This window comes from Lathyrus oleraceus, chromosome 1 (genome assembly GCF_024323335.1).
Source record: "Lathyrus oleraceus cultivar Zhongwan6 chromosome 1, CAAS_Psat_ZW6_1.0, whole genome shotgun sequence".
Classification (NCBI taxonomy): domain Eukaryota; kingdom Viridiplantae; phylum Streptophyta; class Magnoliopsida; order Fabales; family Fabaceae; genus Lathyrus; species Lathyrus oleraceus.
Genome location: NC_066579.1, coordinates 358,211,200 through 358,228,021, shown reverse-complemented (window position 1 = coordinate 358,228,021; position 16,822 = coordinate 358,211,200). Strand labels below are relative to the sequence as shown.

The following is a 16,822-nucleotide window of genomic DNA, read 5'->3' as shown; positions in this document are numbered from 1 at the left end:
TGCAAAAATAGAAAGACAGGGAACGAAACATTTGAATACAAAGAGACGTCCTTTATTTATGATAAAAATGCAATTGTCACATAGATGGGCCCTACAATGAGTCATTACGCCCTGGGCGGAACGTAAGACTTGGATATGCATGAATAAACAAAGAAAATTACTCTTCAAGAAGAGTGACTTGGATAATCTCTTCAGAAGACCAATTGTTGATGACTTCACCCGGGATCCTCGGACGCACCCAGTTGTCAATGTCACAATCACTATCCCCATCTTCTTCGTTGACTGCAGAGACTTGACCATACTGAATGATGCCAGCACTGGAGAAAGTGATCGGCCCCTGAAGAGTCTGAGGCGTTGAAGTACACACATCCGAAACATCGGAATCAAGTTCAATTACATCATTATGGATTACAGAATCAGTAGGAACAACATCTGCGAATTCATTAATAGCATCTTCAAACCCTTCTTCCTCAACCCCTTCCACAGACTCTTGGACAGACAGACCCTCAACCTGGAGGATACCTTTGCCGAGCAAGGCCTGAATACCCTGCTGTAGTTTCAAACAACCTCCACTCTGAGTGGCACAATCCAAACAACCCTTCCCACAACCGGGGAAGACATCGGCCTTCAGCAAGCATCCTTTGATATCCGACGATGGAGTCTTCAGCTTCAACACATCCTTAATGGACTTGGCTTCTCCCTCTACTAAATTAACATTTGCACCACCATGCTGGGGCATGGGATTGTTGACGACATTCGGAGCTGGTGCAAGGTCGATGGCCTTTGAATCTATGAGGTCCTGAACTACGTGCTTAAAAGCTTTGCAGTTCTCAATGTCATGGCCAGGTGCCCCAGAGTGGAAGCTACACCTAGCGTTGGCGTCGTAACCCACCGGAAGTCTACCAACAGGAGGAGCCAGAGTGCGCAATTGCACAAGTTGTAGTTGTTGAAGACTAGAAAGCAACTGGGCGTACGACATTGGAAGGGTGTCGAAACGCCGGTCCATCATCCTTTGCCTCTGTTGATAAGCGGGTATGTTACCCGGTTGTTGCTGCTGTTGATACTGAGCTGGTTGACGTTGTGATTGTTGTTGTTGTAGTGGTGCTGCAGCTGGAATGGTCACCCCTGCGGCAGTACCTGTTATGCAAGACATGCTAATGAATATGCAAATGCAATGACATGTTTATCAATTCCAAAGGTATTCTACCCCCTTGATTCCAGTCTCACATTTGATAAACAGTGTAAGAAAAGACTAAGCCGTTGATGAGAACCAAGAAAATTCCAACTAGAATCAAGTGGAAGATATAAACCCCACAGAAATGGATAAACATGTGTGAATGATTATGAATGCAAAATGATGTGATGCAACGATGTGAATGCAATGCGGTGGCATGTCAATCAGGATTGCTGTATCTGCTTGAACATCTGTCAGGTTGCATTGTCTGGAGAGAAATCAAGAGCACACCAAACAAAGGTCATGGGATGGGTCATGTTATCCTTAATATCAACCACCCATTTTGGCGGATTATGGTTTACACCTTATCAACACCCGAGTTTCATTGATATTAAGGATACCTGATCGGATCAACCATGAATCAAGGGTTTGTCGCAAGTCACGAGCATGGAGTTTAGGTTAAGAACCACCCAAAAGGAGTGTACTAAGGTTTAAACCTGCCAAACATGTTCTACAAAAGGTTCGCATAGTCATAATCCCATCTTTCGGATATTATTAGAGGAACGACTACTCGTATTCCAACAATATTCTCAAGAGAGACTCTTATGAGTGTAGTATCGCGTAACAATCGTATCAAATCTTACATTTGAACGACTTTCGCACTACGTCCTACGAATAGGCCAAGATGGGTTAGGTAAACTAAGGTCCTTGGCTTCTTAGGTCTATATTGGAACAAGTAATGTCTAACCACAACTTACTTATGTGACATTATTGATCTCAACATGACCTCCACCAAGTGAATGGGCTTGCAAGTCAACTCGCTAAGGAATACTCCACACAAGTTGACAGGACTATGCCATTCTCCTATCTTAAGTGCACTCGAGTTCGGGTATAGAACTCATCTCACAAAGATCACCAAGCAACCAGCCAACAGAAACAGATACAACAATGATATGTACACAATGTAATAAGGTAAAGCAGGTAAATAAATAACTGTACAAAAGCATGAACACCCAATAAACAAACAAACTACAAAAGCTAGGAGGGACTCGCTTAGGGAAGATGGACCAGCAAGAGGTCAACTTCTTAATTTCCCCAGCAGAGTCGCCAGCTGTCGCAACCTGAAAAATACAGTGCGCGAAAAAAACAACCGGCGAAAGAGAATGACAGGAGAGTCGCCACCGTGCGTTATTCATCCCAAAGGAGGGAAATGAAACGCTCGAAGTAAACCTGAAAAAGGAAAGGACAAGACGGGGTCTCGCAACCAAATCTTGGGTTCGGGAGTCGGTTATGCGAAGGGAAGGTATTAGCACCCCTACGCATCCGTAGTACTCTACGGGATCCACTTTTGTAGTTCTTGTCTAAAGGGGTGTGAGTTTATCTTGTGCTGTTTGCCAAAAAAAAAGGGTTAAATGAAAATGACTCGCGCGGATGTCGCATCCACTGCATACGTATCTCATCTGAATATGAGAATCAGAGTCTTCGTAGCTCGGCTGACCTATGGGTTGGGGGTAATTGTGCTCGCTAAGACATCGCGTCTTATGCCTACGTATCTCATCTGGAATGAGAATCAGAGCAAGCCGTAGTTCGGCTAACTACGGGGTTATGGATTGGGTTTTGGACGAACAACGTTACTACGCAATCTACCGGATGCTCGACCTTTGGAGACTTACTCGCCTGTAGTAGAAGGAGTAAACGTGTTACTTTGGGTTTTAGGGTTTGGGATGCTCGAGGGCAAAAAGGTAGTCCTTGACGAAGGAACCGCGCTACCTGCAGGGATATGAATACAAAACACAAAACATGTATCTCAAAGTAAAATGCCACCAAGGGGCTCAAACATTGCCTCCTATCGAGGTCTTCCAGCTAAGAAAGCGATAAAGTATGAGAAAGGGAAAAAATTACCACACGGATAAAGATCCGAAGCTATAGCAGTTAAAGGGGCAAGAAACCCTGAAATGTCTCCAGCTGGACCGTCAAAGGAAATCAGTCAACACGAATAATCAGAATAAAACTCCAGGGGGTATCCCACAAATAAAGTGGGAAACCACGCGAGTGTCTCTGCGAAAGTTAGGTGCCTTCACAAAAACTCAACAAAAGGGTTAGTGAAGCAAAATAGGGTAACCAAGAGTTGCCCTCAAATCAAAATGTAATCACATAAATCATGCCCTTTCAATTCACTAAAAGCTCATAAAAAGCAACCAAAGGTAGGAGGCCTAAACCTCTTGTCAAACACATGCATCAAAAGGGTATCAAATTCACCCATAATACCTCATATATTTAGAGCATTCAAATTAAAGGCATAAAGATGATGGATATAGGGCAAACCTGATTGGAGAAGAAAAATCAAATGGCAGGGTTTGCTTGAGCTGAAAGTCTGTGAGTCAGAATGAACCTTTCAGAGGTGCCTGGAGGTTGCTGCAGAGTAGCCTGTAGGTTTCCCTTCAGGTTTTGTCCAGTGTTTTGTTCCAAGGAAACCTCAGAGTATTTTGCTTCTCTCCCTTTTTCTCAAGTGAATCTCCCAGTGTAACTCCAAGTGTGTTTTCCTCTACTGAAACTTCAGTATTTATAGACTAATTTCGTGGGTAATGGGCTTGGAATGAGGGAGACCCAAGTCCAAAATAATTTGTTATATTTTATTTATTTATTTTAATTATTTAATTAATTAATTAATTTTTTTTTTTTTTTTTTTCGTTTTCGTTTTTTTTTTTTTTTTTTTTTTTTTTAGGAAAAATGAAGGGTAAATTTTGGGGTATTACATATGGGTTGAAGCAAGCTCCTAGGGCTTGGTATGAGAGACTCACAGTGTTCCTCACTAACGATGGATACAAGAAATGAGGTATTGACAAAACCCTATTTGTGAAGAATGAAAGAGGTAAGCTCATGGTGGCACAAATATATGTAGATGACATTGTGTTTGGTGGGATGTCAGATCAGATGGTTGAACATTTTGTTAGACAAATGCAGTCTGAGTTTGAGATGAGCCTTGCTGGAGAACTGACCTACTTTCTTGGGCTACAAGTCAAGCAGATAGAAGATTCTATCTTTCCATCTCAAAGCAAGTATGCCAAGAACATTGTTAAGAAGTTTGGCATGGAGAATGCAAGTCATAAAAGAACACCTGCTCCTACACATGTGAAAATCTCCAAAGATGAAAATGGTGTCAGTGTAGATCAAAGTCTATACAGAAGAATGATAGGAAGTTTGCTATATCTCACAGCAAGCAGACCTGACATTGCATTTGCTGTAGGTGTTTGTGCTAGATATCAAGTTGAACCAAAAGTCAGTCACATAAACCAAGTGAAGAGAATACTGAAATATGTCAATGACACCAGTGACTATGGATGTTATATACTCATGGATCTGGATCTATGCTAACTGGTTACTATGATGCTGATTGGGCTGGAAGTGTTGATGATAGGAAAAGCACATCAGCAGGGTGTTTCTTCTTGGGGAACAATCTGATATAGCAAGAAACAAAATTGTGTATCTCTATCCACTGCTGAAGCTGAATATATAGCAGCTGGGAGTAGTTGTTCTCAACTGGTTTGGATGAAACAAATGTTGACTGAATACAATGCCACACAAGAAGTCATGACATTGTACCGTGACAACCCGAGTGCTATAAATATTTCCAAAAATCCTATTCATCACAGCAGGACAAAGCACATTGATATTCGTCATCACTTCATTAGAGAACTTGTGGAAGAGAAGGTCATAGCACTAGAGCATGTTACGACTAAAAAGCAATTAGCTGACATATTCACAAAAGCTTTGGATGCTAATCAATTTGAATGTTTAAGAGGGAAATTGGGGATTTGTATTCATGAGAATCTATATCAATCAAAGGAGTTTGTGGTTAATATCCCAGAGGATATGTCTGACAAAAATATCAAGGATGTTTGTAAGGAGTTTATAAGAAGAAGATGCTACTTCCTCAGATTAAGTTGTGAAGTTCCCCCTGTTTTGAAGACTGGTCCCCCTGCTGTTATGGATGTTATGGAAGCTTGGGTGTTTTATTGTTGTTTTTGGATTGTTTGTAATTTGTGGCAGTCCTTACTGATGCCTTGATGTAATATTTGGGCTCTTAATGAGTTCCATGGATTTCTAATTATCTCAGCTATCACAACTGTGTATAATTATGGTTTGTATCTCCTAACAATTATGTTTTAACATTTTACATGTTATGACATCTGGTGTGATATTCTCTGCTAGGCTGATTGACATTTATTTTGTCTAATTGGTCACCTTTGGTCTATTTTGACTAAAAAGGGGGAGAAGTGTTTATGTGGAGCAGTTAAATATGTGGAGCTGTGTGGAGATGTATGTGCTGGTGTAGCTGAATAGATGAATAACTATTATTGAAGATGTGTTTGTTGTAAAATAGAATGTTATTCTGTTTACAGATGTTATTCTGTTTACAGATGTTGGAGGAGATGTCTGATGTGGTGCACAGGTGATGTTGAAGCAGATGTCAGAGGATGACTCGGATTGTTACATGTGTTGTTATTGTTAAAGGAGATGTCTGTATTGAACAAACTTAGGGGGAGAAGAAGTACCCTTGTGCATTTGTGTGTTTTACTAGTTGCTATCTAGTAATTATGTTTGTTTGCTTCTGCTGCTGCTTAAACTGCTGTTATGCTGTTTAACTGTTGATAGTTTTTCTTGTGAACAAAATGGACAGATATATGTTTTAGCCAAAATTTTCCAAAGGGGGAGTTTGTTGGTTCTAAGTGTTGGCAGCAATTTTGGTAAAACAAAGAGTGTTCACAAGATGTTGCATGTGATGTCTTAACATAAGATATCTTGTACCTGCTGGAGTTTAAAAACATAGTTATGCAGGATTGTTTCAGGATGTCATACACGATGTTATGACATCTGATATTATGTACCTGCTGGATATTTAAAATGGAATTATGCAGGATTGTTCCAGGATGTCAGACCCGATGTCATGACATCCTGTACACAGAACATTCAGGGTGAATGTTATGTGTTTTGTGATTGCGCATTTAATGGCAATCTATGTATGATTGAAGATCTGATTTGCGGGCGCATTCAATCATTAATTACAACCTGATTTACTTATTTTCCAAAGAGATCTAACCAGATGTCATGAGAAGATTTAATTGGAAACTAGTTTTAGGGTTTTCAAGATGTCCAAGTCCAGCTGAATGCTTCTATAAAAAGGGACTTGGAAAACCTGATTTGATACACAACCAATACAGAGCGAAATATTGAGAGAGAGCAAGGGTTTGTGTCTTGTTTAGTCGTGTGACTTGTAAGCCATTCAATTCATCCATAGATGATTGAATTAATCTGATTTGTGAGTTGTAATTTGTCACTCAAAGCTTTTAAGCAAGAGTGTGTGTCTACTTGATTGAAGCTGTTAAGCAAGATCAAGTGTGTGTCTACTTGATTGAAACTGCTAAGTAAGATCAAGTGTGTGTTATTGAAAAGTGTCTTCTTTTCATAAGTAATTGTTGTTTAAAATCACAGGTGTGATTGAGGGGGAATGAGTGGGTTCTCATATCTAAGAGTGCTTAGGTAGAAATCACACGGGTAGAGATTAGGTGAGAAAGACTGTAACTTGTTGAAGTGTACTGAGAGTCTTTGAATTGATTCTATTTAGTGGATTTCCTTCCTGGCTTGGTAGCCCCCAGACGTAAGTGAGTTGCACCGAACTGGGTTAACAATTGCTTGTGTCTCTTGCATTACTACTCTTTATCTTTATCCTATTTGTTTTACTCAGATATTAGTGTCGTGACATTACCTTCGACATCTCATATCTGATACCAGAATTTCAAGATGGCTAAATAACATACCAGTAGAGCAGTGGACAAGGGAATTTAACAGAGGTTGTCGATGGGGCCACATGACAACAAACATTGTGGAATGCATGAACGGGGTATTTAAAGGAATTCGAAATCTGCCGATAACCGCCTTGGTAAGATCAACCTATTATAGGTTGGCTTCTATGTTCGCAACCAGAGGTGAAAGATTGAGTGCGGTGTTAATGTCCGGGTAAGTATTCAGTGAGTGTTGCATGAAGGTCATGAAAGAGGAGAGCATCAAAGCTAGCACACACGCTGTAACAGTCTTTGACCGTCATAGGAAAAATTTCAGCGTCCAGGAAACAATGGACCACAACAAGGGGAGACCAAATTTAGCCTACACTGTTAGACTAAACAGAAGTTGGTGCGATTGTGGAAAATTCCAGGCCTTCCGCATACCTTGCTCCCATGTCATAGCAACATGCGCTTATACTCGTCAAGATGCTTACAACCATTTATCTGATGTGTACAAGGCCAACACCATCATGAAAGTATATAATCAAAGCTTCTCAGTACTACCAATGGAGGATTACTGGCCTCCATATGAAGGTGATATTGTTTGGCACAATGACGAGATGCGTAGAAAGAAGAAAGGAAGGCTAAACAACACACGTATCATAACAGAGATGGATTCCACAGATAAAATGATAAGATTATGTAGTATCTATCGTCAACCAGGACACAACAAGAACAATTGTCCCAATCGAGGAGCATCATCTAGGTCTTAAGCTTTTTGTAACATTGTATTTCTGTAACCTTCAATCATTATGTATCATTAAGTTTTTGTTACAACGAGGTTCACAACAAACATCAATACAAAATAAGCTATCTGAAAACATAAATATTTCTAACTGATTACAACAATCAAATTGATGTCGTCTCGACCGAACATCATTTCCCTAGCATCCTTATCAGTCTTCATTCGCACCCAACCAAAGATACTGTCAAGTCTCTCAATACTTCTAATTTTTTCCCCTTCTGGTATTTTCCCATCTAACCAACGAACCAGCTCCCGTTTCAGTTGATCGAACGTAATGATGTTCCAGAACAGTATCAGCATCTGAGGTTCGTCTCTCGCATAAATCACCTTACCGTATCGGCGACGAACACCAAACATGATTGTCAAATGATTGTGTGAGATGTGGAACATTTACTCACACAACGCATCTATTTATAACACAAAAATTGAATTTTAGGAGGAGTCTCCAATTGAATTGGCGACTCCTCTTAAAACCTACACATGGGCGCCAATTGGATTGACTAGGGCACCTGCCCTAGCCAATCCAATTGGCGCCTCCATTCAAATTTTAAGAGGAGTCTCTAATTCAATTGGCGACTCCTCCTAAAAGTGGGGTAGTTTGAGATTTTTTTTAAAACCAGGAGTATTTTGGAAATTTTCTTAAAAAAATGGATTATTTTTGTAAAAAAAACTGACGTTGAATTTTATCTAGTTTAATGTAGTGTTTAAGATTTAACATTTTCCAATTTTAGAATCCAAATTCTTCAAAAGATGCTCTAGATTCTAAAATCCCCATATAGTTTTTGTCAAACTAAGAGATTTCTAAAAGGTTTCGAGGGTGAAAAAATATTCACTAAGAATCATTTAAGTGTGAACATCAGATTTTTGAGAAATAAAAACACATAAGAAAAAAAAAACATCTAATTTTTGTTTAACTAGAGTGGCACAAAGTACTATCATTATGGCACACCATAAATATCACAAATATATATTCTCTTCATGTTGACAAGTATGTTACACTAATTACACTCTACTTAAAACTCGATTCAAGTTGAATCTCAAGTTTTCAACATTACAGTAACAAAAGTTTTTCCAAAATTTAGAAACACCCTAACTCTAAATCACAAGTATATAGTATTCTTAAACAACAAGTACAAATTAATCGAATAACAACAACAATTCCACATCACTCATCATCATTTTTCTCATCCCACCACCTTAAAGAACCACTTGAACAACCAAGATCTGTTGCAATGTCTCAAACTCCTAGTCCAGCAGTAAAGGATACACCAGTTGTAGGCAACCATAGATTCCCCTCAAGAAATTGCGTCACTGTGAAGTTACTAGCATGACTAGAATCATTTATAATATGATATCCCGGCCATTTTACGCGTTTATTCAATCCGGCTCCGAGGCCATAATTCATATACTCCGCGTAGTATAATGTATCCAACGCAAAATCTCCGTTCCATTCTAGCCACCCTTCCGGCCGCAACACATCACTTATATGAGATTGCATGAAAACTGTTCTCGAATATTGTTTCCACGGCCTTCCGAGATAAGTCCAGGTGGAGTTAACTAAGGGAAGAAGGTCGGAATCAGCGGTGATGTTGCAGAATTGGATTGAGAAACCGGTTGGTTCGTTGGGATCTTTTCGTCCTTGAGCTGTGATGGTGTTCTTTTGATTTGGTAACCCTTTCTTAACTAGTATTTGACAGTTTTGAAAAACTGTCGTGGCGTCGCCAAAGATGAAATCAACTGTGCCGCTTATTTTGCATTCTCTATAGAATTGACGCATGGTGTGAGTATAAAGACTATCTTGGTAACCGAAAATTCCGCATCGGTAAAATACGGAAAGGTCGGAGTCCGATCTTAATGCCACTGCTTGGTGCTTCTCAGGACCTGCAGTGTTTTGAAAACTGATGTCTCTTGCTATAAATCCTCTACCACTCACAGCTGCACACACAAAGAATAATAAGCACAAACACAGACACGACACTACACTGATACTGACATGAGTTAGTGTCAAACTATTAGATTATGTTAAAGTCATAAAAAATATTGAATGCAAAATATTTGAATTAAAGATATTAAGTGTTTGTAAAATCAAGTTTGTGAAAGTCATAAGTTTTGGTCATAGATTTCAGCTCTTGAAAAAGACATGTGTCATTGGCATTATAAATACCATAATTGAAACCACATGCTATTTTGGGCAAGCATTAATTCATAACGTGTTTTGGTTCATTTTTTTTATAAATTGAGAATCTCTGCACGCAACTGTGACAGACTAACAGAAAAACCATAATTGACGATAAATCTCTTTTTAAAAAATATAATACTTAAATATTTGGTGATAATCTGTTCTTAGTATTTACCAAAGGTAGCTGATCTGAATGTAGTCCACCCGTCGATGAAGCTCCGATTACCCGATATAACACTCGCATTCATACCATCTCCAACCATCATAAGATTCCACTTCTTCTTCTTTATTTCAACATTTTCAACATAAACACCTCTCTTCACATAAATCACAAACCGTTTCATGCTATTATCAGGAGCTGCATGCACTGCATCCATCACCGTCGTAAAGTTCCCGCTACCGTCTTTAGCAACGACAACGTCCACGCCGACACCATTCGCCATCAAGAGCTTTCTATCTTCTCGTTTGAACCATGCAGGAAATTGACCTTTGTGTGTTTGCTTCGTTGTGAAGCTATCAAAGTTAGGGTTCACTTGTGTGAGAAGCTCTGTGAGTAGTGACATCATTTGGCCTAAACCAGTGGAAACTAAAGTGCTTACAATGCCATTTGTACCTTCAAAACCGTTCTGGCATGTCTCTGGATTTGCAAGTGCAGCACTAAGCCATGTTCTCACATCAGAGCTCAAATTTCCAGTACTATTATGCTTACCTACAACAAGGACAACAAATAATATTACTACTTTTTTTTTATAATTCACACCTTTTTAATTTACAATTTAAATATAAAAAAATATTTCTTTTTAGTGGTGTATTATTTATCTTTTTTTGCAATACCTTGATCTATTTATTTTTTAGTTTACATTTTCTCTCTATAATAAATATTTGTAGATGATAATAATAATATAATTATTATAATTTCTTTAAACTTTAAAAAAAATTCTAAAATAATGAGTAATTGTACCCAACAAATAGGTGTACTTTTAGAAAATGGGTACCAGTTCTGTTTTGTAGAAAAAGGAAAATAGAGTTTCTGAGTAGGGATCGCAATAAGTATCTTGCCGTTTCTAAAATTAGGTGTTCTTTATTTCAAAGTACATATTCATTTATTTATGAGATTAATTGAAATACACTGACAGTGTAAAAGAGTTTTACACCGTCAGTTAATTGTAGACATTGGATATTAAAAGAAATTTGACTTTTGTTTTAAAAATCTATAAAGTAATACAAACGGGTGATGGTGATGAACCGACGGTGTAAAATTTTTTACACGGACAGTGTATCGTAATTAATCTCTTTATTTATTATATTTTAATTTATATAATCATTCGTTTAATTACTACTCCTTATAAATTAGTTTTTAAAATAATATTCTTCAAATTTATTACTTTTTTTTATACAATATTAACTATGGTAATATTAGAGGTGTTCCAAATCGAACCGGTCTAATAAAAAATCACAAATCAAAATTAAATTAAAATCGTAAAAAATCGTATTTGATTATAATGTATTTGAGTTATTTTTAAAAAAATGCATGGTTTGGTATAATTTGCGGTTTGTATTTTACAAACCGAATCAAACCGTATTACATTATAACTCAAACATCATTTATCATATGTCCAATCTAAAACTCAAATCTATTAAGTCTTAATCTTATGAATATAAACGATTTTCTACTACTCACACTTAGAATTTTAGTTTTAGCCTTCTCAAATATCTCGTAGTATTATCGCGCCTTCTTCTCATTTCATTTGTCATGTATGTTCTTTATTTTTCATCTTCTCATTTTTATGTCAATGTTGTCTCTTTCAATTACGTTTTTATTACACATTTCTTCTCTAACCACGCAACTCTTATGTTTTTTATTTCTGCTCCCTTATCTTCTATGTTTTTTTTCTATTTTATTATAATGATTTTGATATTATTTTATATTACTATTTTATATTTTTTTAATCCACTTGTCTAATTTGATTATTGTATATTGAGTGAGAAGTTGTTGTTCAAATATGATGAGTTTTATTGTTATTTGCTAATATATAAATGAATAAACAAAAAGTTATGTTTTTCTTTATGTGAATGTATGATTGAATAAAAATATTATAAAAAATCGAATCAACTGAACCAATCTAAATCGCATTGGTTTCGTTTGGTTATATATCTAAAAGCCAACCAAATCATATCGAACCATACACTCATTTTTTTCTTGGTATTCAAATATTTTTTAGCGTTAAAACTGCTCAAACCGCACCGCACCGCAAACACTCATAATTAATATATTTTAATATACATAAATATGTTAAAACCACGTATAATAAAGTAAATAAATAATACTCTCTATTTTAAATTAGTTTTTAATTCTATAAATATTTTTAAGATAATAATTTGTTGTACTAATTTTAATAATTTATGAATTTTATTTAAAAAAACATTATTATTTTTTTGTTTTAACTTATAAATTGCTTTGTTATTTGTCTCAAATTATAAATTATTTTATATTACTAAATCAAAACTTTCTATCTATTTTATTATTTATTTTAAAAAATTTAATGTAATTAATAAGAAATAATTTTGTAGAGTTACATATAATTTTTATTTCTTTTTAAATTAATTACACTTTTCAAAGTTACATGCACCCTCCGGCTTTATTTATAACAAAAAAAAATAAAAAAATTTGATCTTAAATATAAATAAATATAAAAAATCTAGACACATTTAATTTAATATATTTATTTTAAAATTACCCCTATATTAATTATTTAATACTATTAATAGATAAAAATTTAACTAAGGATAAATTAGTAATTATATTATTTCTTTTATATGAATTCAAAAAAGTTAAACTCATTTAATTATCATTTTTAATAAATATTAAAATTATCTCTTTTAATTATAAATTCTACCAACGTAAAATAATATAAAAAATATTAGTTGACTAATAATAATAAATATTTCTTAAATATTAATATTTGAAAGAACAACTATTTTAAAATAGAAAAAATGCAAAATAAAATATTTTTTATGATAAGGAGAAAATAATTTTTTATTATATAATGCTTATAATTTGAGACCATGTAGTAGCATATTTGGTAGAGGAGGAGATACTAGTAGCTAAATATTATAGCTTCATCTTAGTAGGGCGTTTAGGTTGTTTCAAAAAACAAACCCAAGCTAAAAGGTTTAAATTATTTAAGCTACTTAATAGTAGTACTATTTAAACTTTTATTGGGAAAAGTCATAAAGTAACTAAAAAGAAAAATGGCTAAAAGAGATATTATTAATTATGAAGGAAATATCAAAAATTAATACACACGTCCCTATCATGGTCACAAGTCTCATTGACACCACATTTTCAACAAATTAAGATGGTTTGACACAAAAATGCAAAACAAATTAATACGGTCTTATTTATTAAAAAAAACATTGTTTTAAAGATATTGAATACATCTAATAAATCTAGACAATATATAGATTAAACAGGTTTATTATTCAATAAATCTATAAAATATTCTTTATATATATATATATATATATATATATATATATATATATATATATATATATATATATATATATATATATATATATATATATATATATATATATATATAATTAGAGGAGTACTATTCTTCTTCCTTGAGAAGCAAAAGTGATAACTAATTAAAGAAACTGAGAAGAGTAGTAGTAGTACCTTGGGGGGTCTGAGTAGCAGATACAGACCAAGTAAGTGCATCAGATGAAAGGTCAAGCAAATCAAGGCAATCAGAAACAGCATTTGAAAGACGTGAATCACCAAAGCCAGCACCACCAAATTGCGAAAGAATACTTGTAACTTGTTGCAAAATATCAACTACATCATTCACTGACCCGACAAATTCAGATGGAGCAACCTTAAGAAACTCAAATCCAGCTTCTGTTTTTGTTGGAGCACTGGCACATAGTAATGGAGTAGTAAACAACATAAAAGTTAAGAAAATGAATGTGAATGTGATGAGAGTGGGGTTTGGTTTTGTTGAAGAAAGAGCCATTGGAAGAAAGGAGAGTTAGTAGGTTTCTTCCTTCCACGGTTGGGTTTGAATATTTAAAGGCGAATGGGAAGGGACGGAGTTATTATTTGCATGTTTTGGTTAGATGGGCAGGTGAGGGAATTAAAGGGAACGGCATTCTTCCCCACCACTAACATAAATTATCTTATAATGTTCTCATCATATGGCTACAAATACTATTTCTTCATTTCAAAAATTATTTATCCATTTATAAAATCAGAACCGTCTTTTAAAGTGTACAAAATGGGATATCTAATAGGACCTCGAATTTATCATAATGAAAATATAATTAAATAGCTTTGTAAAATATTTATCAGATTAAATTGTGATTAAATAAAATGTTTATTTATTTGGTTATGATTAGACAATAATTTATTCACACAAAGTCTCCAAAAATTTAAAACGGCTCTCTATAAAATACAAATTTATGGATGCTTTTAAAGTTTTAATATGATATTATTATTAATTTTTGTTTAATTGTATTTTTTAAATTAATTCTTTATTTTTATAATAAATAATTTAGTTATTAAATTTATTAAATAAGATTTTTTATAAATTTAATATAATAGATGATTTAATTTTTAAATTTAAAAAATATTAGAGAAATATTTACTCACTTCTTGTCAAACATCAAAGACCTTCTCAACCGACCTAACATTAACCTGTAAACTCGAAATGACATTTTTCCTCATTGCACTCATCAAAGAGGCATAAGTATGCTCAATATTGACATTTCTTTCGCTAAGCCATCTAGCCCTAAACCTTTGAAATATCAGAGAATTTTTAGCTTTAAGAAAGGATCACAAATATATTAGAGCTTTATTCTTGAAAATACAACCTCGTCAATTTGAAGAGTACGTTCTTAGGCGGTCAAGTGTTCTCACCTTTTCCATAAGCAATCTAATTCTATTAAAATGAAAGATCTCTTTCCCTCACACATTGAGGGTGTGTTTAAGTGAAATTTGTAGAATCATGTTTTGTAGATTATATAAAGAAGTGATCAAAGACAAAAGATGACAATTAAGGTTTGCTTTTGATAATATACTTTGATGATGACAACTTAAAATAACTTTTAATGACAAGTTGAAGAATCACTTGTATGATAAAAGTTGCAACCTTTGAGTCAAGCAAGTATGATAAGCTATTAAAGATGCAAGATGACAAAATTGGGTTTGATGAATACTACAAACATCCTTTGATGATGGCATTCAACCTGAAGATAACCCAAGTCTCATCTCCAAGAAGATTCAAGCAAATGCTTATGTGATTGGTTTATTCGGCAAGTCTTGAAGTTTCAAAGTGTGAAAGAGAGGAAGTGTGAAAGTTTGCTCAATTGCGTCTGAGTGAATCGTGTTTTGTAAAACACATGGGAATTCTCGTAAAGCATCATGACTAATCAAATACACACACACAAACGTTGTCCATAAACGTTTAAGACGGTGTATTAATGAAGTTTGACATCTTTGTATCCATTCATTCCATTTTGAGCATATGTAATTGATTAATTTAGACTCCTAATCGATTGGGCTTAAGAGCCAAACGATTGGCACATTAATTGTGGCTCATGGATCTTTCCTTTCTTGTGCCAACCTCTAACCTATAAGGGGGTTCGAGAGTTTAACCTATTAAAAGATTTTAAGAATTACTGGATACTCTCAAGATCAAATCTTGGAGACAAGATTAAGTTTTATTGGTCGAACTTGTATAATTATATGGTGTCATTTCTCATACCATGAACTCTTTATTCTCCGCATATTAGTTTCCGCTATTATTTCGAAAAACATTTTTAAAAATGGTTTTAAACTCTGAAAATGATAACCAAATATTTTCAAACTATCATTTTTATAAAACACAGAATTCCTCCCCCCTCCTCATTCCATCTTGTGTGTGGATTCTCATGTCCAACAAGTAGCATCAAAATCTAACTCCTACTCAAAGACTAATCATCCAAGGAGGAAGATGACTTTCAACACCATTTTTAATAATAGATCTTTCCTAAACACATATTCACCATTTAATGATGATAGATTTGAACTATGGAAAGAAAAACTTAAAATATTTATTCAAAGAATTGATTCAGAGTTGTGGAAAACAATTATCAATGATCCATTCATTTTTACTCGCCACATAATTTGTGAAGTTGTAGATAAAACTAATTTTATTTGGACCGTAGAGGAAAAGAGGAAATTTGAAATTGATTTCAAAACTAATAACTTTTTAGTAATGTCCTTAGTTCATACTAAACTCATTTATGTTTATAATTGAAAATCCGCCAAGGAAATGTGGGATACTCATGAAATAATGATGGAGTTTCTCCAAGTATCGAACAAGAGTAAATGAACACATGAGGTGAAGAAGATGAATGTTTCATTCATAAATGTTTCTCCAAATTTAAAAATGTTTGAAATTATATTAGAACGGTTATTACTAACAAATATATAAGAGTTAAGAATTGAAAGTTTGATCCAATTCGTAAATCAATAGATGAAAGTGCTTATGAATTTAAGAAAAAATCAAAGAAGGATGAAATCATAGAAAAGTTAAATGAACTAGTTCAATTACTTAAAGATGAAGGCATAAGCTCGAAAATTGGAAGAAAAAAAAACATCGGCAACTTCATCAAAATCCTATCAAACAACTCCCATGGTTTCCTTCAAAACAACATACTAAATAGTTGAACGATCTTCGGATGATTTAACATCAACATCAAATAAAGGAACTTCATTTGTAAGAGGAATTGAAGAAGAAGTATCATCCAGTGGAATCTTCAAAAGAAAACCTTAAGTAATTTCAATAACCGGAAAGAAAACTTTGACTTGATCTTACCAATTCAAATTATTT

The 16,822-nt window shown here is 34.6% G+C and overlaps 1 protein-coding gene across 1 annotated transcript; it reads right to left on the bottom strand.

Annotated features, from left to right (window-relative positions):
- Positions 1–8,717: 8,717 nt before the first annotated feature.
- LOC127136363 (pectinesterase/pectinesterase inhibitor PPE8B) lies at positions 8,718–14,109 on the bottom strand. Its single transcript, XM_051062929.1, has 3 exons — positions 13,627–14,109; positions 10,117–10,650; positions 8,718–9,697 (listed from the first exon to the last, which is right to left on the bottom strand). Exons 1-3 carry the CDS (start codon positions 13,961–13,963, stop codon positions 9,000–9,002), a joined length of 1,569 nt encoding a protein of 522 aa, XP_050918886.1. The 5' UTR covers positions 13,964–14,109; the 3' UTR covers positions 8,718–8,999.
- Between the last annotated feature and the right edge of the window lie 2,713 nt (positions 14,110–16,822).